The sequence below is a fragment of the Hypanus sabinus genome, chromosome 8 (genome assembly GCF_030144855.1).
Source record: "Hypanus sabinus isolate sHypSab1 chromosome 8, sHypSab1.hap1, whole genome shotgun sequence".
Lineage (NCBI taxonomy): Eukaryota > Metazoa > Chordata > Chondrichthyes > Myliobatiformes > Dasyatidae > Hypanus > Hypanus sabinus.
Genome location: NC_082713.1, coordinates 34,150,472 through 34,177,675, shown reverse-complemented (window position 1 = coordinate 34,177,675; position 27,204 = coordinate 34,150,472). Strand labels below are relative to the sequence as shown.

At 37.8% G+C, this 27,204-nt stretch overlaps 1 protein-coding gene across 1 annotated transcript in view; it reads left to right on the top strand.

Moving 5' to 3' along the window:
• Nucleotides 1-27,204, top strand: part of thoc2 (THO complex 2) — a 126,314-nt gene that overhangs the window by 62,397 nt on the left and 36,713 nt on the right. Inside the window, exons 16-24 of the mRNA XM_059976947.1 lie at nucleotides 1,400-1,484; nucleotides 3,902-3,995; nucleotides 7,086-7,166; nucleotides 16,706-16,802; nucleotides 17,304-17,421; nucleotides 17,999-18,178; nucleotides 23,078-23,242; nucleotides 25,601-25,876; nucleotides 26,465-26,606. Coding sequence (XP_059832930.1) covers nucleotides 1,400-1,484; nucleotides 3,902-3,995; nucleotides 7,086-7,166; nucleotides 16,706-16,802; nucleotides 17,304-17,421; nucleotides 17,999-18,178; nucleotides 23,078-23,242; nucleotides 25,601-25,876; nucleotides 26,465-26,606 — 1,238 coding nt within the window. The remainder of the gene's footprint in view (nucleotides 1-1,399; nucleotides 1,485-3,901; nucleotides 3,996-7,085; nucleotides 7,167-16,705; nucleotides 16,803-17,303; nucleotides 17,422-17,998; nucleotides 18,179-23,077; nucleotides 23,243-25,600; nucleotides 25,877-26,464; nucleotides 26,607-27,204) is intronic.

Below are 27,204 nucleotides of genomic sequence, written 5' to 3'. Positions count from 1 at the left end.
AAAATTGCCAGGATTCCCTTCATTTATTTGGGATACTACACCGCTTAATAGGGCCAGGAAACTGTGGCCAAACAGCTTCAAACCAGTGCCAGTCATGTGTAGTGTGGCTGTTGGATGCTAGACCATACTTGGAGCAAACAGTTTTTAAATAGCATCAGTGTTTGTGTTAAAAAATCAGTGATCTTTGTCACTGATTGTTGGCGAGGAATAAGCAGTAAGACAATTCAGAACTGTTTTGCTCACTGTGGTTTCGAGCTTTGAGGTTTGGTGATGCTGGAAACAGTTGGCAGTGAAAATGAAATGATTTCACAACTTCAGCAAGTTTGGAACTACAAAGAATTTAAAGGTATCAACAATCATCTTGAATGTTACTTTTGGTTCCCACTAGATACTCAGCTCTCACCTGTGGCTCCGAGTAGCTGTTTGCATGTAACTGTGGCCACATGGCTTCAACAGGTGGAGTTAACTTGGTGAGGGTAGCAGGCGGGTCACGTGTTCAGGAAAGATAGGGACACTGTGTCGTGGCAAGCAAAGTCAACTTCGGATGCTGGGCAGATGAGACCTACAGTGAGATCCAGTGCCCAGGAAAGTAGTTCTGCAATGCTCCATGGAGAATGAAAAGAATGACAAAGCGCAGAAGAAGTCATGGTTATCCACTGCAATCAGGGAGGACTTCAGATTTCATGTCTACTCATACCACTCGTCAAGAGATTATAACTGTCCCAGTGCAATTGTTTTTAAAACTCTTCCACAAAAGTTCCCTGGCATCGTCAGATACAACGAACAAACCACTAGTAGTATTTACTGGTAGTGTTCTAATTTATTTTGTATTCATTTAAATACATAATTTGTTACTCAGTTAAATAGTAGTTTGCCTTTTTTATACCTTTTTAACTATTGCCATGAAACTTCAGCTAAATTGGGAACAACCGCTTAATGGGACAAAATATACTGGTCCTGATGTGCCCCAATTAATCGGAATCCACTGTATATTGGTATCATGAGACATTTAACAACCCAGGATGAGTATTGTAGAGTTTGCTTTTTGTTTGTTCATGGTGGTTTCTTCATTTAATTGTATGCATTGATAATGTATCACTTTTTCATGCCTGCAAGATAGTTTGATAACAGCTTTCTCATGAATTATGAGAGAGTAATGTCTTTGTTAATGTGTATCCGTTTCTCCCCCCAAGTGCTTTGATTTTCCGTCTACACTGGATACTCTGATAGATAGTCTTAATATTTAATTCAGATGCTTCAGGCATGGGTTCTGAACCATTAAGAAATCTGATGACAGAAGGGAAGAAGTGGTTCTAGAAATGAATTTCAAGTCTAGGTATTCAATTTGTACATATAATATGTAACTGTAAATATATTCACTTTTCATTGTTTTATCCAGGCGCCTAACTAAGGAAAATGTAAAGCCTTCTGGAAGACAAATTGGCAAGTTGAGTCACAGTAACCCAACGATCCTTTTTGATTATGTATGTATTTATCCTCAATAACTTCATATTTGTGGAGATTGTGTCCCAGCTGGAAATTAAAATGTTAGATTGCCTGATAATATGTGTTTCAGTGCATAGTAATGTTAATTTCAGTTGAGGCCTAAATCTGTTTCTTGACCATCCATGTGGATAAAAGAACCCTCTCTCAATTATAAGAATTTGGGAGGTTTGTAAAGTTCGAGCATTGTGGAATGAGATTTATCTGACATGTATTTGATCTCAGATGGTTCAATGATTGAAGTAGGTTGTTCTCCTTAATGGTAATGTTTGATTTCTTAAAAGTACTGTTAATAGTTGCTTAAAGTTCACTGATAATTAAGAATTTAGTTTGAAACTTCACAGTTAAAAGCTGTTATATTTGGTTCACTGGTTTGCACTTTGGGCACCAGCTATTTTCATATGCAAATATATAATTATTCTCATTTAATTCTTATATGCATTACTAAACCAGATTCTGTCAGAAATGAACTAAGTGAAGAGTGAGGTTTGTGCCTTGGCAAAAGAAGTGCTGACAGCTTTTTAACCTTCAATAGCTGCTTTCAGGATCAGTCAGGTTTATTATCCCTGTTTTATATTATGCTTCAGGTTTGGGTTCTAGACTGCTTAGAGAAAGATAGATAATTTATTGATCCCAAAGGAAATTATGATGTCATAGTAGCATTGCAAGTGCACAGATATACAAATATTAGAAGACAAGTAGAAAGAATAGAAGACAAGTTACCACAAACAGTCTAACGGGAGAAGGTCATCACTCCCCATCTATAGGTTGACTCATTATAGAATTTATTGGCTAAGCATGAGAATGCTATCATTTAGCGCTCTTTGGAACAGCACAGTTGGCTTAGTCTGTTACTAAACATGCTGTTTAGCCAGTGTGACATGCAGAGGGTAAGAAACATTGTCCAGTATTGCCATGATTTTCTGTAGGGTTCTTTGTTCTACCTCAGCCTCTGGTGAGTCCAGTTTGACTCCTATAACAGAGCCAGCCTTTCTAATCAGTTTATTGAGCCGGTTGGCATCACCATGTTGATGCCATTGGTCCAGGACACAACTGCATAGGAGATTGTACTGGCAACAACAGACGGACAGAACATGTGAAGGAGAGGCCTGTATAGTGCAAAGGACCTCAGTCTCCTCAGAAGTAGAGGTGACTTCCTGATGATTGATGGTAAGAAGGTGAAGCACATTTAACTTGAAAAGGAAATAATAATGATTTCATCTATTGGTAGATTCCTTTTGAATCTTAATTGTAATATACTTTTCAAAATTTGGCCTGGCTATCAGATATTAATAAGAGGAATAAAAAGGTTTGTGTATTCATAAAACAAAATGTAAAGTTTCAGCATTTGGCTAGGGAGTGGTGCTTTCACACTTGAGGCAAAATATATTTAAATCCAATCGCAGAAGTTAAGCTGTGATGGTTTATTCAAGTATCAAGGGAATATTGAGCAGATGCTGTCTTTTAGGCATCATGAAATCTTATTTTTTTGTCCATTCAAAAGGTATGCTTTGACACAATTGAAGAAAGAGTGCTAATACTTTCCTGTTGTCTTCAGGCCCAATGGTTCTTCTCAGCCAAAGCTGGATTATTTGTTTATTTGCCTTTTTGGGGGATTTGTTTGTTGTAATTTGGTTACAGTGTTTAACTGTATTCCAACTTTGACTGCCTTTAGAAACATCCAGTTGTCCTTCAGGATATTACTTTCAGTAAGGATATGAAAGATGTACCAAGGAGAACATTCTGATTTGTTCCATCACTGCCTGGTATGGAAGATCTAATGCACAGGATTGAATAAAGCTGCAGAGGGTTGTAGATTTAGTGAGCTCCATCATGGGCATTAGCTTCCCCACCTTTGAGGACATCTTCAAAAAGTGATGCTTCAAAAAGGTGACATTCTTCCTTAAAGACCCTCATCATCTAAGACATGGCCTCTTCTCATTACCACCATCAGGGAAGAAATGCAGGAGCTTGAGGATGCTCAGTGTTTTAGGAACAGCTTCTTCCTCTCTCCCATCAGATTTCAGGATGGTCCATGAGTACTATCTCCCTATTTTGCTCTATGTATTTTTCTATCCATTTATTATTGTAACTTTTTTATATATTGCTGCAAAGCAACAATTTTCATTTCATGTCATTGATAATAAACCTAAGTCTAATCCTGAAAGCTAGTTAACTTTATTTCATTGTATCCTCAAAATCGGCTTTAGATTTTAGTGAGTGTATGTAAACCAGTTAAAAAGCTTTTTAACATTGTTTGCGTGAGGCACTGGGTTGATCTTTCAAGTACATATTTGCATGTCCATAGTTCATTTTTCTCTGTAGTACTTGTTAATTCTGTAATAGAGATATTGTAGTAGGCAACGTCCCTTGTTCTAGTAAATATCTTTCTTTGTAGATTTTGTCACAGATTCAGAAGTATGACAACCTAATTACTCCCGTTGTGGATTCTTTGAAATACCTCACTTCCTTGAACTACGATGTCTTGGCTTGTATCCTTTAAAAGCACCCAAATTTATGATAAGCTGTCAGTGATAAATTGGAGGTGTATGTCTTAAATTGATTTGTCAATACAAGTAAGATTGAAATTCTGTTTTAGAACTTGAATTCATAAATTTTGTTTCTATCCCATAAAGCTATTAATGGTGTTTCACCTTTGTTTACTGAAATTGATGAGAATTATGTGATTCTTTACCTGCATATATTTAAATGGTTTTCTTGCGGCATCTTATGAGTATATTTTAGTTGAGCAGGGTTCAACAGGTTTATTATTTTTCTGCTATGGTAGTTACTAATTTTGATTACAGTCGATCTGTTTTGCTTTGTACATTGCTATTTTGCAATCTACATAGCTAAATACAGCTTTAATATTCATCAACTCTGTATTCAAAACTTAATGCTATCAACCCATCCCTATAATTTTAGTTTCCTTTGAAGCAGTGCAAGATAAGTGGGATTATTCTTTTTGTTAAAATCATTTATGTGAAAGAGAATCTCTCATGATCAACTTAAATAAATTATGGTAGTCATTCCTGTGCATGACATATAAATGGTGTTCAGTTTTTAGGCAGAACAGTTAACAATGAATTAAAATTGCATCAAATCTGCTGGCATGTTACAGGGAACTTTATGGTAGTGAGTTCATAATTAAGTCATTTCACTTTATTTGATGCTTATTGATTAAATTCATTGGGTTGTAGAAGTACTAACAATAGAAGCTGTTTTAGGATAATTTAGTGCTGCATCAGCAGCTGTAATGTAATGAAATGCAACTAATTCAAAATACAGTGTTATGCAAAAGTCTTAGGCACATTTATATAGCAAGGGTGCTTAATTCTTTTACACAGTACTGTAGTAATTTTGTGTGTTGCACTGTACTGCTGCCACAAAAAAAAACACAAATTTCATGGCATTTGTGAATGATGATCAACTTGATTCTGATCTAGATCTCTTTTGCTGCCTGAGAGTTGGAAAGAGGCAGGGAGAGGGGAAGGAACAGAAAGCACCAGGGAGACGTTCGGTGATGATTGATGAACCATTGTTTGAAATCAAATTATCTTGCCTGGTGTCACAGGACTGGGTGTGTCTACAGCTGCGCCACTCCCTGCCCTTGGCACTCCTTCTCTGTCACCTGTCCCACACCCCTCCCGCAGTACTCCACTCTCACCATTAACAAGATTTACAACCCCGGTCTGCGCACCACATTAACGAATATAGTATTGTGTAAAAATCTTAAGCACCTTAGCTATATATAAACCTAAGACTTTTTAGAAAATCCAGGATGTTTATAAAAAGATAGACTTAAATATGAAAAAAGGAAGCAGAGCAGGAATTTGACAAGTATAAGAGGACACCCATTAGATTTTGCAATTATCATGGCATGTTTATATTTGCATTACTGCTTGGATGTACAAATTAAAACTGGTTTGATCATTTGGTATTATGGCATTATTACTTTTTTTAAACATTTTCAAATGGGCTTCTACTGAACTTTTTTTATACAACTTGATTAAGGCACCTTTGGGGGGTTTTACCCCCAAGATATCAGACTCCTCAATACCCAAAGCCTGGACTGACGCCTTGCCCTATTGTCCTGTTTATTATTTATTATAATGCCTGCACTGTTTTTGTGCACAGTCCTGTGTAGGTCTGTAGACTAGTGTAGCTTTCTCCGTGTTGTTTTTTTAACTTAGTTCAGTCTAGTTTTTATATTGTGTCATGTAATACCATGGTCCTGAAAAATGTTGTCTCATTTTTACTGTGTACTGTACCAGTAGTTATAGTCGAAATGACAATAGAAGTGACTTAACTTGACTTTTGTTGTCCATGTTTAGTTAAAAGGAAGTAACAAAACACAGTGATGAAGGTGGAGCAGTGGATGTACTGTATATTGATTTCAGTAAGGCATTTGATAAGGTTCCCCATGCCAGGCTCCTTCAGAAAGTAAAGAGGCATGGGATCCAAGGAGACCTTATTTTGGGGATCACAAGGAGACCTTGCTTTGTGGATCCAGAATTTGCTTTCCCACAGAAGGCAAAGGGTGGTTGTATTTCCACAGTGATCTGTTCTGGGACCCCTCTTCTTTGCAATTTTTATAAATGACCTGGATGAAGTAAAAAGGTGGTTTAGTAAGTTTGCTGATGACACAAAGGTTGGCAGTGCTGTGGATAATCTGGAGGGTTGTCAGAGGTTAGAGTGGGACGTATGACATCGATAGAATGCAGAACTGGGCTGAAAAGTGACAGATGGACTTCAACCCAGTTAAGTGTGAAGTGGTTCATTTTGGTAGGTCCAGTTTGTAGACAGAATATAATATAAGTGTTAAGACTCTTGGCAGAGAGATCTTTGGGTCCATGTCGATAGGACATTCAAAGCTGCTGTGCAGATTGATATAGAGAAAGTACAGAGGAGATTTACAAGGATGATGCCTGGATTGGAAGACGTACCTTTTGGTTGAGTGTACTTGGCCTTTTCTCCTTGGAGTGATGGAGGAGGAGAGGTGAACCTGATAGAGATGTATAAAATGATGAGGGACGTTGATGGTGTGGATAGCCAGAAGCTTTTTCCCAGGGCTGAAATGGCTAACATGAGGGGGCATAGTTTTAAGGTGCTTGGAAATTGGTACCGATGGGATGTCAAGGGAAGATTTTCGCACAGACGGTGGTGGGTAGATGAAATGCACTGTCAGCGGTGGAAGCGGATGCAATAGGGTCTTTTAAGAGCATCTTAAATAGGTACATGGAACCTAGAAAAACAGAGGGCTATGTGCTAGGGAAATTCTAGTCAGTCACTGGAGTAGGCATGGTCGGCCCAATGTTGCAGGTCAAAGGGCCTGTAATGTGCTGTAATTTCTATATTCTATGTAAAAGATAGTTAAAGAGGAAATGGTGAAGTCATTATTGTATGGGGTATCAAATGGGGTTTTTCAGAATATAAAATGTGATTCTAGTTTATTTTAAGTTGGCATATGTTTCTGTGCTCAGAGGAGGAATTGCTGCTTGACAAATTTATATTTTCATAATGAGACTCAATAAGCTCCTGCTTCATTTCAAGTTTACAGTTTTCATTTAACTTGTGAAAAGATTGCATCATTGAAGCCCTGGCCAATCCGGAGAAAGAGAGGATGAAGCATGATGACACCACTATCTCAACTTGGTTGCAGAGTCAGTCGGATTTTTATTTTGTTTTGTAGTTATGTCACTCTTTCAAAAGAGCAGTGCATTAAAAAAGCTCTCTAAATAAGACCATAATGCATAGAAGCAGAATTAGGACATTTGGCCTATTCAACTTGTATCGCCATTACACACATCAGCTGATTTGTTAGACCTCTCAACCCCATTCTCCTTCCTATTCCCTATAACCTTTGACGTCCTGACTGATTAATCAACTATCAACCTCCCCTTTTTTAAAATTTATTTTTTTATTGAAGTTCATCATCAAACAAATATTTCTATAAGATGTATTTCAGACATTGTACATATATATCATATAATCATATATATCACAAATCTCCACAAAGTATTTATCTGAGGTATACACTTATAGAAAAGAGTGAAAAGAAAAAACAAGCAAAAGGAAAGAACTATGTACAAGTAGGGAGTGGTCTTTCTTTTTACAAATTATTCATTGATAAAATCAGGCCTATGAGGCATTATGTAGTTAAACCATTTTTCCCAGTATGAATCAAATTGTTCCAGCTTATGATTAACAGATACTGTTATCTTCTCCATTTTGTAAATGTCCATTGTAATTTCCATCCATGTACTTAAAGTTGGGCTCTCCGGTGATAGCCATTTCCTAGTAAGAGTCTTTTTACCAGCCACCAAGAGTACATTCATTAAATATTTATCTCTTTTCAACCATTCTTGAGGTATATATCCAAAATATATGGTCTTACTCTCTTAAGGGTATTTCACATTTAAAGATGTCTTGTAGGGCATTGTGTATCCCCCTCCAATAGTCTTTGATAACAGGGCAGTCCCAAAAGATATGATAGTGATTTGCATTTTGATTTCCACAATTTCTCCAGCAAGTTTATTATCATAATGGAATTTCTGAGAGAGTGTGATAAAGTATCTTTTCAAGTTTTTCCATCCAAACTCCCTCCATTTCTGTGAACTGGTTGGTACACTTCCATTGATACTTCCATTTTGTTTTAATGTATGAAGTTGAATGTGTTTTAAGATTTGACAACCCCTTATACATGCTTGAAATTATTCTACTACCAAACATACCCAAAGACAGCCGTTTATAGCAATGAATTCCACAGATTCACCACCCCCGGGCTAAAGAAAATCCTCATCTGTGTTCTAAAGGGATATCCTTGTATTTTGAGGCTGTGTTCCGAGATTCCCCCACTATGGGAAACATCCTCTCTGCATCAACTCTATCAAGGCCTTTCAATATTCAATTGGATTCTATGAGATTCACCCCCCCCCCCCCCATTCTTCTAAACTCGAAGTACAGGCCCAGAGCCATCTAACACTCCTCATATGATAAGCCTTTCATTCCCAGAATCATTTTTGTAAATTTTATGTAGACTTTCTCCACTACCAGCACATCTTTTCAACATAAGGTGCCTAAAACTTCTCACAATACTTCAGGTATGGTCTGACCAGTGTCCTATAAAGCTTCAGCATTACATCCTTTTATATTCTAATCAACTCAAATTGAATGCCAACATTGCATTTGCCTTCCTTATCACAGATTCAACTTGCAAGGTAACCTTCAGAGAATCCTGCACAAGGACTCCCAAGTCCCTTTGCACCTCTGATTTCTGAATTTTTTCCCCATTTATAAAATAGTCCACAGTGTGTTTTCATTCATAGTGATAAACAGAGAGTAAGCGGTGGAGAATTTCTTAAATGCATTTATTTTAATGGGAGGAGCATTGTAAGAAAGGTGGATGAGCTTAGAACATGGATTGGCACCTGGAAATATGATGCTGTAGCTATTAGACAAACATGGTTGCAGGAGGGGTGTGATTGGCACCTAAATATCCTGGATTTCGTTGCTTCAGGTGTGATAGAATCAGAGGGACAAGAGGGGAAGGTGTTGCATTGCTTCTCAGAGAAAATATTACAGCAGTGCTTTGGCAGGATAGATTAGAGGGCTCATCAAGGGAGACTATTTGGGTGGAATTGAGGAATGGGAAAAGTGTAGTAACACTTATAGAGGTGTATTATAGACCACCTAATGAGGAGCGAGAATTGGAGGAGCAAATTTGTAAGGAGATAGCAGATATTTGTAGTAGGCACAGGGTTGTGATTGTGGGAGATTTTAATTTTCCACACATAGACAAGGAACCCCATACTGTAAAAGGGTTGGATGGTTTGGAGTTGTAAAATGTGTACTGGATAGTTTTTTGCATCAATACATAGAGGAACCAACTAGAGAAGAGGCAGTGCTGGATCTCCTGTTAGGGAATGAGACAGGCCAGGTAACGGAGATATGTGTTGAGGAGAACTTCGGGTCCAGTGTTCACAATGCCATTAGTTTCAATATAATTGAACAGCTATGTGTGGAGCCGAAAGAGATGGGGGAGATTTTGAACAATTTCTTTTCTTTGGTATTCACTAAGGAGAAGCATATAGAATTGTGTAAGGTAAGCGAAACAAGTAGGGAAGTTATGGAAACCATGACGATTAAAGAAGAGAAGTACTGGTGTTTTTAAGGAATATAAAAGTGGATAAATCTCCAGGTCCTGACAGATATTCCCTAGGACCTTAAGGGAAATTAGTATAGAAATAGCAGAGGCTCTGACAGAAATATTCCGAATGTCATTAGAAACTGAGATGGTGTCGGAGGATTGTCGTATTGCTCATTTGGTTCCATTGTTTAAAAAAGGGTTCTAAGAGTAAACCTAGCAATTATAGGCCTGTCAGTTTGACATCAGTGGTGGGTAAATTAAGGGAAAGTATTCTTAACGATGGTATATATAATTATCTGGATAGACAGGGTCTGATTAGGAACAATTAGCATGGATTTGTGCATGGAAGGTCATGTTTGACAAATCTTACTGAATTTTTTGAAGAGGTAACGAGGAAAGTTGATGAGGGTAAAGCAGTAGATGTTGTTTATATGGACTTCAGTAAGGCCTCTGACAAGGTTCTGCACTGAAGGTTAGTTAGGAAGGTTCATTTGTTAGGTATTAATATTGAAGTAGTAAAATGGATTCAACAGTGGCTGGATGGGAGATGCCAGAGAGTCGTGGTGGATAACTGTTTGTCAAGCTGGAGGCCGGTGACTAGTGGTGTGCCTCAGGGATCTGTACTGGGTCCGATGTTGTTTGTCATATACATTAATGATTTGGATGATGGGGTGGTAAATTGGATTAGTAAGTATGCAGATGATACTAAGGTAGGTGGCATTGTGGATAATGAAGTAGGTTTTAAAAGCTTGCAGAGAGATTTAGGCCAGTTAGAAGAATGGGCTGAAAGATGGCAGATGGAGTTTAATGCTGTTAAGTGTGAGGTGCTACATTTTGGAAGGAATAATCAAAATAGGACATACATGGTAAATGGTAGGGCATTGAAGAATGCAGTAGAACAGAGTGATCTGGGAATAATGGTGCATAGTTCCCTGAAAATGGAATCTCATGTGGATAGAGTGGTGAAGAAAGCTTTTGGTATGCTGGCCTTTATAAATCAGAGCATTGAGTATAGGAGTTGTGATGTAATGTTAAAATTGTACAAGGCATTGCTAAGGCCGAATTTGGAGTATTGTGTACAGTTCTGGTCACCGAATTATAGGAAAGATATCAACAAAATACAGAGGAGATTGACTAGAATGTTACCTGGGTTTCAGCACCTAAGTTACAGAGAAAGGTTGAACAAGTTAGGCCTTTATTCTTTGGAGCGTAGAAGGTTGAGGGGGGACTTGATAGAGGTACTTAAAATTGAGAGGGGATAGATAGAGTTGACGTGGATAGGCTTTTTCCATTGAGAGTAGGGGAGATTCAAACAAGAGGACATGAGTTGAGAGTTAAGGGGCAAAAGTTTAGGGGTAACGTAGCTGTGTGGAACAAGCTTCCAGTAGAAATGGTAGAGGCAGGTTCAATATTGTCATTTAAAGTAAAATTGGGTAGGTATATGGACAGGAAAGGAACAAAGGGTTATGGGCTGAGCGCAGGTCAGTGGGACTAGGTGAGAGTAAGCGTTCGGCATGGACTAGAAGGCCCAAGATGGCCTGTTTCCAGGCTGTAATTGTTCATTGTTATATTTCTTTTACCAAAGTACATGATCAAAGACTTCCCTACACTGTATTCCAGTTGCTTCTTCTTTACACATTTCCCCAATCTGTTTTGGTCCTTCTGCAGACTGCCTGCTTCCTCAACACTATCCAACCCTCCACCTATTATTGCACTGCTCTCAAACTTAGCTACGGAGCTGTTAATTCCTTTATCCAAATAATGTCAAATGAAGCGGTCCCAACACAGATCCCTAGAAACACCATTATCACTGGCAGCCAGTCAGAATCTTTCCTATAATACAACGGGCTCTCATCTTGTTCAGCAAACTCATGCATAGCACTTTGTTAAAGACCTTCTGAAAATTCAAGTAAACAATATCTGACTCTCCTTTGTCTATTCTGCTTGTAATTTCCTCAAAGAATTCCAACAGATATGTCAGGTAGGATTTCTCCTTCAGGGATTCATACTGACTTCAGGTTAATTTATCACCCGGAAACTTCATCCTTATTAAAGGACCAGTGTCTTTTCAACCACTGAATTTAGGCTACTTGGCCTATAATTTCCTTTATTCTGTCTTTCTCTGTTCTTAAAGAGTGAAATGATAATTTTCCAGTCCTCCAGAGCCATTTTAGAATTTAGTAATTCTTGAAAGCCGCCTCAACAATCTTCAACTAATGCCATCAAAATCTCTTCAGCTACATTTTTCAGAACCCTGGGGTGTAGGCCATCTGGTCGATATGACTTATTTGTCTTCAAACCTTTCAGCTTCTCAAACAACACCTGAATAATTACAATACCCGAATGGGAGCTGAGAGGTAATGTTTCAGCTATTTCGGACCCTGATCAGTCCCCACTTGGAGTACTGTGCTCAGTTCTGGTTGCCTCACTACAGGAAGGATGTGAAAGCCATAGGAAGAGTGCACAGGAAATTTACAAGGAGATTTGCCTGGATTGGGGAGAATGCCTTATGAGAATAGGTTGAGTGAACTTGGCCTTTTCTCCTTCGAGCGAAGGAGGATGAGAGGTGACCTGATAGAAGAGTACAAGATGATGAGAGGCATTGATCATGTGGATAGTCAGAGGCTTTTTCCCAGGGCTGAAATGGTTACCACAAGAGGACACAGCTTTAAGGTGCTGGGGAGTAGGTACAGAGGAGATGTCAGGGCTAAGTTTTTTACTCAGAGAGCGGTGAGTGCGTGGAACAGGCTGCTGGCAAAGGTGGTGGAGGCAGATACAATAGGGTCTTTTAAGAGGCTTTTGGATAGGTACATGGAGCTTAGTAAAATAGAGGGCTATGGGTAAGCCTAGTAATTTCTAAGATAGGGATATGTTTGGCACAACTTTGTGGGCTGAAAGGCCTGTATTGTGCTGTAGGTTTTTTATGTTTCTATGTTTCAAACAGCACTTCTGTCCCCTGACACTCTTGAATTTCTGGCATCACATTAGTGTTTTCCACAGTGGAGATTGGTGTCTAGTTCATCTACTATTTTTTGTTTCTTCTGTAATCTTCTGGAGTTTTTTGAGGCTGTAACTATGAAAATGGACAAGGGAGAGCCAGTGGATGTAGTGTACCTGGACTTCCAGAAAGCTTTTGATAAAGTCCCACATAGGAGATTAGTGGGCAAAATTAAGGCACATGGTATTGGGAGCAGAGTACTGACATGGATTGAAAATTGGCTGACAGGAAACAAAGAGTAGTGATTAATGGGTCCCTTTCGGAATGGCAGGCTGTGACCAGTGGGGTACTGCAAGGTTCAGTGCTGGGACCGCAGCTGTTTACAATATACATTAATGATTTAGATGAAGGGATTAAAAGTAACATTAGCAAATTTGCTGATGACACAAAGCTGGGTGGCAGTGTGAAATGTCAGGAGGATGTTATGAGAATGCAGGGTGACTTGGATAGGTTGGGCGTGTGGGCAAATGTATGGCAGATGCAGTTTAATGTGGATAAGTGTGAGGTTATCCACTTTGGTGGCAAGAACAAGAAGACAGATTACTATCTAAATGGGGGAGTCAAGTTAGGAAAAGGGGAAGTACAGCGAGATCTAGGTGTTCTTGTACATCAGTCAATGAAAGTAAGCATGCAGGTACAGCAGGCAGTGAAGAAAGCTAATGGCATGCTGGCTTTTATAACAAGAGGAATTGAGTATAGGAGTAAAGAGGTCCTTCTGCAGCTGTACAGGGCCCTGGTGAGACCCCACCTGGAGTATTGTGTGCAGTTTTGGTCTCCAAATTTGAGGAAGGACATTCTTGCTATTGATGGAGTGCAGCGTAGGTTCACAAGGTTAATTCCCGGAATGGCGGGACTGTCATATGTTGAAAGATTTGAGCGACTAGGCTTGTATACACTGGAATTTAGAAGGATGAGAGGGGATCTGATTGAGACATATAAGATTATTAAGGGATTGGACACACTGGAGGCTGGAAGCATGTTCCCGCTGAAGGATGAGTCCAGAACTAGAGGCCACAGTTTAAGAATAAGGGGTAGGCCATTTAGAACTGAGTTGTGGAAAAACTTTTTCACCCAGAGAGTGGTGGATATGTGGAATGCTCTGCCCCAGAAGGCAGTGGAGGCCAAGTCTCTGGATGCATTCAAGAGAGAGTTAGATAGAGCTCTTATAGATAGCAGGGTCAAGGGATAAGGGGAGAGGGCAGGAACAGGGTACTTACTGATTGTGTATGATCAGCCATGATCACAGTGAATGGTGGTGCTGGCTAGAAGGGCCAAATGGCCTACTCCTGCACCTACTGTCTATTGTTTCCTTTTACTATGTCTCCAGTGTCATTTTCCAGAGGTCTGAAATCATTCTAACCTGTTTACTCTTTATGTATCTGAAAAATGTTGTCCTTTTTTTTATATATTATTGCCTGGCTTACCTTTGTTTCGACTTTTCTCTCCTTATGCCTTTTTTGTTGACTTCTGTTGATTTTTAAAAGCTTTCCAATCCTCTGACTTCCCACTAATCCTTGTGATATCATATACCTTCACTTTAGCCTTTATACTATCTTTGACCTCTCTTTTTAGCCATGGTTGCCTCATCCTCTCATTGGAATGCTTCTATTTTGGGATGTGTATATTTTGTGTCTTCTGAAATGCTTCCTGAAACTCCTGCAATTGTTGTTCTCCCGTCATCCCTGCTAGTATCCTCATCCGAATAACTTTGACTCGATCCCCTCTCATGCCTCTGTAGTTCCCTTTACTCCACTGTAATACTTATACATCTGATTTTACCTTGTCCCTTTCAAACTTCAATGTGAAGTGTTCCTTATTCAAATGTGGTTTATTATACAGCCTCCAGTCCGGAATTGCTATTTCCCCTAGTGGGCTTAATCACAAGCTGTCCTAAAAAGCCATCTCATAGGCATTCTACAAACTCTTTCTCTTGTGATCCAGCACCAACTCAATCTTCCCAATCTACCTGCATCTGAAATCCCCTATGACTATCGTAATATCACTTTATCTACATATCTTTACTATCTCCTGTTGTAATTTGTATCCCACATCCTGGCTACTGTTCAGAATCCTGTACATAATTCTCATCAGGACTTTTTTTTACTCTTACAGTTTCTTAACTTTCTCCGCAAGGATTCTACATCTTCTGATCCTATGTCACCTCTTTCTAATGATTTGATTACATTTTCTACCAGAAGAGCTACCAAACCACCTCTGTTTGCATGCCTGGCTTTTCAATAGAATATGTGCACTTGGATGTTAAACTCCCAACTGTGATTTTCTTTCTGCCCAAGTCATACCTGCCAATCTCTAAGATCTGCTAATCCATGAGATCATCTACCTTATCCTGTACAAAGTGTGCATTCAAATATAAAGCCTTTGGTCCTGTATTCATCACTGTTTTCAATGTTGTCTCGATGCTACACTTCAACACGTCACACTGTCTACAATTTTCCCCTATCATCTGCCTGTTCTTCCTCAGTCTCACTACACACTGCATCTATTTGTTTACCTACTGCCCCAGCCTCAGCCCTTTCACTCTGGTTCCTATTCCCTGGGAAATTAGTTGAAACTCTCCCCAGCATTTCAAGCAAACCTGCCCATAAGGATATTGGTCCCCTTTGAGCTCAGGTGTAACTTATCCTTTTTGTACAGGATATACCTTCCCCAGAAGAGATTTTATTTAGAGATACAGTACAGAATAATCCCTTCCTGCCTTTCGAGCCGTGCCACCAGCGACCCCCAATTTAACCCTAGACTAATCATTGAACAATTTACAATGATCCAAGAATGTGAAACTATACCCCCTGCACAAATTCTTCGGCTACACATTCATCTGCCATGTTGCAAACGTACCTCGGCAGTCAAAAATGTAGTAGGCATGATTAATTTTTGCAAGAAATACAATGGATTCCGGTTAATTGGGTTACATCAGGACCAGTACATTTTGGCCCAATTCAGCAGCTGCCCTCATAAGCTGAAGTTTCATAAAATAGTAAAATAAGTATGAACAAGACCGCTGAGTAACAAATTATGTATTTAAATGAAATTTTGAACAAATTAAAACACTTCCAGTAATACTGCAGTACTATAAAACTGTATATCAATTCCTAATAACTATTGACAGAGGAATTAATCCAGTGTGTGCAATAAACAAAATCAAGACAGGCGCCTCGTGAAGATAATTTACTGCCTGCATACAATGCTATCGATGACTGCAACCTCCAAATCTTCATTGTCGTTGTAACATTCAAGGAGATTGTCTGTACCTTCAAATTCTTCATAGTTCATAACCTGTTGAAGCAGTGAAATTGTTTAATTTCCACTCCTGGCATCTCCAAGTCTGAATTGTGTAGTGAACAATCATGTTCTGAATTGCCTTACTGCTTATTTCTCACCATCTGTTGTTGACAAAAATCATTACATTTAGAACAGAAGCACACACAACTGACACGATCTATGCACAGTGTAGCCTCTAACAGCCACACAAGTGGATATGACTGGCACTAGTTAGAAATTGACAACTGTCACCAACCCCAATTAAGCAGCATAGTGTCTCAAATAAATGAAGGGAATCCTTGCAATTTTTTTTGATTAGTTATACATTATTCTTTGAGTTGTCCCAAATAAGTGGCTACCCCTGAGTAGCTGATGGTCCAATTAACTGGAATCCACTGTATTTTGGAATGTTGTGCCAATAAAAGGAAAACAGTTTTTTAAATGGTCATATTTTGATAAAATTAGTTTATACACAAGTTTACCATGAGGACTAATTAAAATGACATCATTGACGTGGTTTTTTTATTGTGCTGTGAACCGCATGGAAATAATGTGAAGAGAACAATATTAACTGTTAAAGGCAGTAAGGTATTGCATAAAGCTATTGACAAAGATATTGCTACAGAAATCGTACTATTAAAGTTAGTGAAGTTTAAATTTCTATTGTTCATTTGTTGCTGTATTTTAAAGTGAATTTTCCAAGACTAATAGACTTAATTTTTTTCAATGAAAATTTTCTTTTAATTTTAAAGATGGGAGTTCCTTTCTCTTAACAGGTCTAGCAAGTTTTTGTGGTGCAATATTCAGAAAATATCCAATAGAGCTCACTGGTCTTCTGCAGTATGTTGCAAATCAGCTGAAGGCTGGGAAAAGGTATAGTTTTATTATTTTAGGGGTACTAATGTACAACTGATGGGCTTGAGCAAGCAAATTAATACATTCTGTTTTGTGCTAAGCGGTTTGTAAGTTATAAAAATTGTTAACATTTTAGGGGAAGAGGTGCCACAATTCATTTGATCTTTTGTTGTTGCAATATAATGTGTGGTTCCAACTTCAACTGATTAACCTTTCCAAATATACTGCTTTTATGTATTCATATCTAGTTATATGTGTCTTGATTTCAACTTTAATGACCAGCTTTAAGAAGACAAGTTGGACAACAGGAAATTGTGGGATGTATTTATATCCACAGTATCGACTTGATATTTTTTGTTCATAATTTCTGTATTTGTATTTATGGTAATTCTGTAATATGGTTCACTGATAATTTGTTATGGTAAATAATCATTCTGTTAACAATGGATGATAAAATTAAGACATTTTCTTTTCATTTTGATTGTTGATTTTTGTGTACCATTTATCATTGTTTAATAGTTTTGATCTTCTGATCCTGAAAGAAGTGGTACAGAAGATGGCCGGTATTGAAATTACAGAGGAAATGACAACTGAGCAATTGGAAGCTATGACAGGTGGAGAGCAGTTAAAAGCTGAGGCAAGTCATTTTTGTCCACTTAACGAATCGGTGATTGATCAGATTTTTGCAAAATCACTGTAAACCTAGAGAGGTAACTTAAGGTATGACTAAAATTATATTGTTAATGTTGCTTTTTATTATTCTGTATACTGTATTGAGTTAAATGGCAAAGAAGATTTGCTGAATGGTTAAGTTTGGACACTGGTTTTAATGTTGGATCCTAAAGCAAAGATATAGTAGTTATTGACCTGTTTCTACAAGTGAGAAATTCTTGACAGAAGGGATGTATTTACAGGAAAACAGTCATTTAAAATAGAGATACATAGGAATTCTTTATATAAGTGTGGTAAATCTGGTACTTTATACCCAAGAGTTTTGTGAAGCCAAGATGAATGTAGGTCTTTAAAGAGAAGGTAGGTATATCTTTGAAAGATGTGGGAGTTGAAGGTCAATGATAACAGGCTAAAAAAAATTGGAGTCTGACCCTGCTGTTTTGTTTTCAGTCTGATTATTTTTCTTGTAATTTGAATGTTTTTTCTTGATCCATTTCTCTTGGTGAGGAGGGATTTTTGTATTTTTTTGTTATTGTTTAAAGGGTGGATACTTTGGACAAATTAGGAACACAAAAAAATCATCCCAGCGATTAAAAGATGCTCTGCTTGACCACGACCTGGCACTTCCCCTTTGTCTCCTCATGGCTCAACAGAGGAACGGTGTTATTTTCCAGGAAGGGGGTGAGAAACATCTTAAATTAGTCGGGAAATTGTATGATCAGGTAAGAATTAAGACATGCAGTTAATGAATTCAATCATACACCTGTAACATTTTTTGTGGAAGGTATAAGACCATCAAAGCAATGTTAGGAATTTAGTTTCTCAAGCTTGTTGATTCTTATCTGTGTAATAATAGTTTTGACAGGGCAAGTCAAATTGATTAAAACTGTAATCTGCTCAAACACTATTCCTGCTCAAGTGTACTACAGTGCCATGTAAAGGCATTCAGCCCCCTCAACTCTTTGTCACTGTATTTTTCTAAATTTAGAAGTCGAATTTTTTGAGCTAATCTACCAAACGTTGTGCATCATGTCAAGTTAAATGAAAAATTCTAAAACTTGTCAACTAAAAATTGGAAAAACAAAATTGTGAGACTGAAAAGGGATTCATCCCCTTTGTGATACTGCACTAACTTTCCTCAGGTACCATACTGTACATTAACAGCTCACACAATTTGTTGATGTAGAAGACTAGAGGATCACCTGAATAAATACCCCTTCACTGTATGGTCAAACAGTATGGTAGATTTTCAACAGACTAAGTCAAAATGAAGACAAGTGAGCATTCAAGGGAAATCAGAGAAATTATAATAGAGAGGTACAATAGGAGGAAGGGCACAAGACTATCTCAAAGGCATTGAACATATCTTGGAGCTTATTGCAGTCCATCATGAAAAAGACAGGGGAAAAATGAAACCATAGCCATGCTGCCAAGGTCAGGCCACCCCTCTAAATTCACTCGTAAAAGAAGCTACTGTGAGTCACTCTGAGCTGCAGAAGTCAGTGGCTGAAACTGGAGATGAAGTTCATGGCTGCACAATCTCAAAGGCCTTGCACATAAAGGGGATTTATAGAAGAGTGGCAAGGGAGAAATCCTGGCTTTTAAAAAAAAAAGAGCATTTCCTCATCCGCAAAGACTTTACGAAGTGTCAATTACAAGATGCAGAAGAAGGTCTTGTGGTTGGATGAAACCAAAGTGGAACTTTTTGGCCTCAACACTTCAAGTAGCATAAATCCAATACTGTACATCAGCCAGGGAACATATTCCCTACTGTAAGGTATGGTGGAGGTAGCTTCATGCTGCGGGAATGCTTTTCGGCAGCAGGGACTGGAAATCTGAACAGGATTGGTGGGAAGGTGAATGCAGCTAAATTAAGAGAGATCCTGGACAAAAACCTGTTGGCCTCTCCCAAAAGCTTAAACTGGGAAGGACAATGACCCAAAGTACACTGCCAGCACAACCATGAAGTGGCTTCAAATGAAGAAAGTTGATGTCCTTGAGTGGCCCAGTCAGCCCTGACCTTGATCCAATCAAAAATCTGGCAAGACCTCAAGATTGCTTTCCACTGCCGCTCCCCAACTAAACTGACACAGCTTGAGCAATTTTGCAAGGAGGAATGGGCAAATCTTGCTGCATCAGGTTTGCAAAGCTCTTGGAGACTTGTCCTAAAAGACTGCTGGCTATAGTAGCTGTGAGAGGGGATTCAACTGACATTTCAAGTTTTGAATTTTCAGTTTCTCATGGTTTACAGTTTTCCTTGTTTTTTTTTGGGCAACTGTGAAAATAGCATATGATTCACACATCAATCCCTGGTTGTAATACTTATTTATGTGAACAAAGGGTTGGAGGCTGAATACTCAGCATAATACTCAGCAGGCTAGGGAGCATCTATGGATGAAAGGTCTTGGCCTGAAAAGTAGACTGTTTATTCTTTTCCATAGATGCTGCCTGGCCTGCTGAGTTCCTCCAGCATTTTATGTGTGTTTCATTTTCACAATTTATCTCTTATCATTGCTGGTATCTACCGTGGCAAAGCTGCGTATCAATGTATGATTATCCTTTATCTTGCAGTACAGCTTCAGAATTTTTTATACTTGTATCATGTACTAAATAGCAAAGCAGGCTACTTCGCATAAAAAAAAAACAAACAACCAGATTTAAGCAAAAACTATCTCCTAAATATCCTGCTAATATTTCATCATGATATTGCCTTTGCAAATGCATCTTACTTTACTGTTAAGAACATTTGAAATTTCAGCATCAAATTTGTCCTTCGTCCCTCCAATCCAAAGCTAACCATCTTTTTGTAATTTCATGATCCAATGCGAATAGCTCTTGAACTAAATAACCAACAGACAAAATTTTTTAAACTTTTGAAACTCATGGGACAGAGCTTCCTTTGTGCTGAGAACAGCTACTGTTCTCATAAGTTCCCTGCTGGTCACGAATCACGATCTTCCATTAACTGACAAGATGGACAAGAGCAGCATCAGTCTCTTAGATCTAACATTCCACTGTACAGAATAGCCTCAGCTCAGGGATAGTAAATTTATGGCCCTATGCTGACAGGAAAGTGTGCAATTGTGAATATCAACCTTGCAAACTGTGTTTGTTAACCTTTCTTTTTATCATTCACATCATATTAAATAAGGAGGTTAAAGCTCTTTTTCTCTTAATTCTCTCTTACATAGCTTGTGTTATTGGAAACAAAACCAATGTAATTTTGCATTTCTGTCAATGGAAACAAAACTATTTACGGAGACACAGCACATTGATAATTTGTTTGCTGTGCAAATCCTGACATTGAAATTGTGGAGTTTTAATTCTGATTTTAGAGTTCAGTACAGGTTTCCCCTGCAATCTGAAGGTAGAACGTTCCTATGAAACTGTTTGTAAACCAAAATGTTGTAAAGCAAATTACCGTTAATTTATATGGGAAAATTTTTTGAGCGTTCTCAGACCCCAAAAATAACATACCATATCAAAGCAAATAACACATTAAACCTAAAATAACACTAACATATAGTAAAAGCAGGAATGATATGATAAGTATGCACCCTATATAAAGTAGAAATATTGTATGTGCGGTGTTGTTTCACTTATCAAAATCGGGAAGACAGCAAGCCAAAGTCGATTTGGAGTTTAAAAAAATCAGCACGTACACACATATGCACATACACATGCGCAAACAACTGCCCACAGAAGGTTTCATGGTCATTGTAGTCTTTCTTGGGGTAAACACATGTATAAAGCGGGCGTCTTTTTTTCGTAAAAGCGAAAATCCTCTTTGGTTAGTGAAAACAGGTATTAATGTAGGCCTTTCGTAACAGTGAGTTGTAAAGCGAACGTTCGAAAAATGGGGGACATCTGTGATTTTAATTTTGGTGATTCAGACTTTAGTGATTTGTTTTTTGTATGCTGTGTTAGGTGTTGTATTAGTTAATGTTTTAGTGTTGTATTGTGTCATTTATATGTTTCAGATAATATTTTTAAAAATATGCAACATTTTGTTCCGCTACCTCTCTTGCCAGATTTTTACAGCAGATTATTACAACGGAGGAATCTGGATTACAGATTCATAATTCTTTGAAAGTTGTGTCACAGTTACATAGGATTATAAAGAGAGTTTTTGGCAATTGGCATTCATAAATCAAAGTTTTGAGTGCAGGAGTTGGGATGCTATTTTGAAATTATATAAGATTTTGTATAATTTGAAGTGTTGTTTGCAGTCCTGGTCACCTACCTACAGGAAAGATGTCAGTAAGATTGCAAAAAGTACAGAGAAAATTTACAAGAATGTTGCTGGGACTTGAATTTATATACGAGGAGTAAAAATCTTCACGTTACGTCTCCATCTAAATGTGCAATGTTGAATTTATAGTATGTACAACATAGAAAGACAGTTGTGTTAGCATGAGTTAAACACTCTGATGGCCTGGTGGAAGAAACTGTCCCAGAGCCTGTTGGTCCTGGCTTTCATGCTACGGTACCATTTTCCGGATGGTAGGGATGGTAGCAGCTGGAACAGTTTGTTATTGGGGTTACTCGGGTCCCCAATGATCTTTTGGGCCCTTTTTACACACCTGTCTTTGTAAGTGTCTTGAATAGTGGGAAGTTCATATCTACAGATGCGCTGGGCTGTCCACACCACTCTACAGAGTCCTACGATTGAGGGAAGTGCAGTTCCCATACCAGGTAGTGACACAGTCAGTCAGGGTGCTCTCAATTGTGCCCCTGTAGAAAGTTCTTAGAAATTGGGGGCCCACACCAAACTTCTTCAATCGTCTGACGTGAAAGAGGCACTGTTGTGTCTTTTTCACCACACAGCCGGTATGTATAGACCACATGAGATCCTTGGTGATGTTAATGAGGAGTTAAAGCTGTTGCCCTGTCAACCCCAGACCACTGATGTCAATAAGGGTTAGCCTCTCTCCATTCCTCCTGCAGTCCACAACCAGCTCCTTTGTTTTTGCAACATTGAGGGAGAGGTGGTTTTCTTGACACCACTGTGTCAGGCCGATGACTTCTCCTCTGTAGGCTGCCTCATTGTTATTTGAAATTAGGCCAGTCAGTATTGTGTTGTCAGCAAATTTAATTACAGATTGGAGCTGTGGGTGGTGACACAATCATGGGTATAACAGAGAGTAAAGGAGGGGGCTCAGTTCTCAGTTAATAGGTCTTGGGAAAAGTAAAATAATCTATAATTTAAATTGCAGCTGTTTTTCAGGTCATTATGCAAGCTTGTCAGAATTACAAAACAAATTCTATTAATCATTTTCTTTTGAGGTGATGACTGGAGCAAGTTTGGGAAATTTTTTTAACTTTGAATGTATGTTGCTTTGAACCTGCTCAGAGCATAGTTCCTTTGTGCATAGATTCATTATAATGCTGCAGCCTAATATTTGATCGCAAATTTCATTCTACATACATTTGTATTTAAGATTAATTTTTTTTGGGACCCTGATAATTCATTTTTCCTAATGGTTTGTAAATTCAGAAAAAAGTGAGAGCATGTTAATCAGTGATAGATAATGATTTACCACAATCTTGTTGCTTTTGTCATGTTTTGCTTGGAATGCAATTTGAAGCCCAATCTAAATGTATCCTGTTTGTATTTACAGTGCCATGATACACTGGTGCAGTTTGGAGGATTTTTAGCTTCAAATCTAAGTACGGAAGATTACATCAAACGAGTGCCTTCAATTGATGTTCTTTGCAATCAGTTTCACACACCTCACGATGCTGCATTTTTCTTGTCACGTCCTATGTATGCACATCACATTTCAGTAAGTATTCAGTTTTACTTTGCAGCTATTTTAATTTTAAGTGCATAAATAGAATGCAGATTACATTTTTTCTCAGCCACTATTTTAATATTGACAATTTATTAGAATGTTTCAGAGATAAGAGGATTTAAATACATAGACTTCCTCCATAAAATCAGTTAAAAGTATAATTTTTACCTTGTCATGAACTCTACTATTGAAAATAAACTTTAAATCGTCAAGAAGGTTTATAAGTCATGACCAGAGGAGGCCATTAGAGTGGAGAGCCCTTTTTATTCTTGCTGTGTATGGGAAATTGGGCTTGTTAATGAACCAAATTAATTTGTTACCCTGATGATAAAATGCCAAGCTTTGGTCTATAACACTTCATATCATATTTGAATTCCTCAGTACACGCAAATCCAAATGAGGAAAGTTGAAATTACCAAGACATCAGAGCTTTGCGCAGTTCTGAAATGTTAAGATAATCTGTTTTTATTTCATTTACTTCCTACTAAAGAAATAAAGCTTATCGTGCTCTCACATTTTACATTCTTCTGTTCTTCACCTCCTGTCTTTTGTTGCTGAACTCATCACTGCCCATGAGACCCATCTATTCCTAAAATATATTTGTACTAAACTGCTGTTTTCCCCAACTTTCATTTCTGGCTTTTTCTGTTAGTCTGCATTAAAAAGTGTTTTATTTCTGTCCCTTGAATCAGGTGTCAACAAAAACTTGGAAACATACTTCATCAAAGTTATCCAAATATATGCTATCTTTCCTGAATATTTAGATAATTGCAATGTCCAGGTTGAAATATTGTATCTACTGACAGGGAACATGTCAATGTATATCAGTATTTTGATGACTGTCTCACCAATTCCTCCTACTTTTTTTTCCTTTATCTGAAAGTTTCTTGCACCATTGTATTGATTTTTTTAGCTTGGTTACTATTACATTAAAGTTGATCTGATGAAGATTTTTTTTTACCTTGGGAATGGTTGGAATCTGTATGCACTGCCTGAGTAGGTGGTGGAGGCATGTATTCTGTCAGTACTTAGGTAGGTCAACAAGCACTATTTGAATGGCCAAGTGCTTTTAAATGGATTAAGAGTTGATTATGGGTAACTGTTGCTTAATATCGACCAGGTGGGCAGCAGGAACTTCTTTTTTATTAACAAATAAAATGCTGGAAGAATTCAGTGGAGGGAAATGGATGGTAACGAGCCTTCATCTGAAGGAACTTTCATCATCTAGTTTTTTGCTCCAGGTTCAAACATTTAGGTTTGAATCTCTGCTATTGTCATAATGTACAGCTCACTTTTTGAGATGGTGCATTATTTTGAAAGCCTGTTTTGTGAGTGGGAACTGGGACAGAGAATATTTAGCATTGGGACCAGTGAAATTAGGCTAAGCCAATTTAGTCCACCACTTAAAAAAAAACTCATGAATTTAGCTTAAGATTCTTAGCTGAAGAGAAACTAAAAATTTGCTAGTTCATGTTTCTATAAGACTTTTCCATGTTTTACCTTTATACTAATGAATAAAACGAGAGAAATTGGAAAGAAACAGTGAGAAAAATATTGCGTAAAATTAAGTTACTAGCATATTCAATGTTTTACCACTGCTATTAAAGTTATCTATGACACTTGAGGAATTCGGTGCATAAATTTACAGAGCGGCATTGACGTTTCCATTGAGGTATTGAGCTCTGCAATGATGATTGTTGCTGTGACAAAATACCTGACATATCATGTTTTTCATTAGTTTCAGTCTGTACTTTATGATTTTGGGCATTAAGTTGAATTTTATTTACAGTTTTTAGTTTACCAAAATAATTTTTCTTATCTCTGTTTGTACAAAGGTTCAAGATCCAAAATTTGTTTTTTATATAAACTGATCCTTAATGATTTGATTTTTGCTAACTGTGAATTTCCCTCTGCCTAGAGTAGCCTTTTACTCTCTTAGTTACCTTGCCCTTAAACAGTGGTGGAAAGAGTTTTAAATAATTTTGAGTGGGTGGGGATTTCTGAGAGTTGGAGGGATCTGCATGTTCTCATAGATGATTCACGGAAGACTAATATATAGCAAACAATGAGGCTTTTTATTGGAATAGTTGTCACAGGGAGAGGGGATGCCTATGTGGTTATAATCATATCAGCTATGATATCCTTGACTTGAACAGGCTTGAGGACCAAGTTTCTTCATCCTGCTCCATATATCTATGTAATTCAACTTAATCGCATTAAATATATAAAGAAGCAGCCATGAAATGTAATCTATATGGATAGTTGTATGCAAAAGAAACAAAACTTGTAGCTAATAATTTAATTTTATTAATATTTAAGTGTTACAGAATATATTTATATTTTTTTCAGTCCAAATATGATGAATTGAAGAAAGCTGAAAAAGGGAACAAACAACAGCAAAAAGTTCATAAATACATCAATGCATGTGAATTGGTAATGGCACCTGTACATGATGCTGTGGTTTCACTTCACCCTCCCAAAGTGTGGGATGATATCAGTCCTCAGTTCTATGCCACATTTTGGTCTCTCTCTATGTATGACCTTGCAGTCCCTAGTACAAGTTATGACCGCGAAGTAAACAAATTGAAGATCCAAATGAAAGCTATTGATGACAATCAGGAAATGGTAAGGCTTCAGAAATTGAAACTTTTTTTGAAGTGAATCCTTGCATTTCCATACCCTTTCTCCTCCTCAGGATTTTGTTAATTGCCTGAAAGTATTGCTCTTGTGACATCATTCCCACGGCTTCCTTTGTACCAAAGATACACATTTAAGTGTAGTTGGATAACGATGTGGATGGGAAGGGTATGGAAGACTATGGTCTAGGTGCGGGTCAATGGGACAAGGCAGCATAACAGTTTGGAATTCACAAAATGGGCGGAACTTCTCTGTGCTATAGTGGTTTGATTCAATGGCTTTAACAAGTGATTGACTATTACTATTTTAATTGATTATTGAGATTTATGAATTTGCTGGACAGATCAGTGTTGACATGCTCCACTTAAATTGTATTCTTAAAAAGACATTTTAATTAAGCAACTTGATAAAATTTAATCTTGTATATAATGTGTTCAAATGAGTGTGAACAACTTGGCAGTTTGCCATCAGTTTATACTTAGTTATTTTAAAAATGTTTTCAAATTCTATATTCTGCGTTCTGTGTTTTTATTGCTTGACCATATTAACAGTTGTTAATATATTTTTCTTAACAAGCCCCTGAATAAAAAGAAGAAGGAAAAAGAACGTTGCACTGCATTACAGGATAAGCTTCAGGAAGAAGAAAAGAAACAAATGGAGCATGCTCATAGAGTTCTGCAGAGATTAAAACTGGAAAAAGATAATTGGTTACTTGCTAGTGAGTAATCGGAACCTAAATGCAGTTGAATTTATCCATTTCAAAATTATATATCTGTATGAGTTGATATTAACTCGTGATATACTGAACAAAGAAAAACAGTGTTTTTAATATTGTATTTGTTCATTTTTTTATTATTATTTTTGACCAAATTTATAAATGTTGAGGATGGGAAGCATCACTATTAAGACCACACATTTCTGTTCATACTCGTATTCTTTGTGGTAAGTCTGCTGCTGTTCATGCCAATGACGTACAACTGTACTGCTAGATCCTGTTCCAACCAAATCAACAAGCTTGCAGATGACCCAACGATGGTTGGTTTCTTCGATATCAAGATGACGTACAGTGAGAAGGTGATACGTTTGTAGAATGGTACAAGTACAGCAACTTGAGTTGCAGTGTGATGATTGTGGTCTTCAGGAAGGTGCAGACTGACCACATCTCACAGCATGTAAATGGCTCCTCCATGGACAGAGTGAGGAGCACCAAGTGTTTGGGAGTGCACGTAATGGATGATCTCACTGGTCCCTCAACTCCACCTCTTTAGTCAAGAAAGCACAGCAGCATCTCCACTTTTTGAGGAGATTGAGGCAAG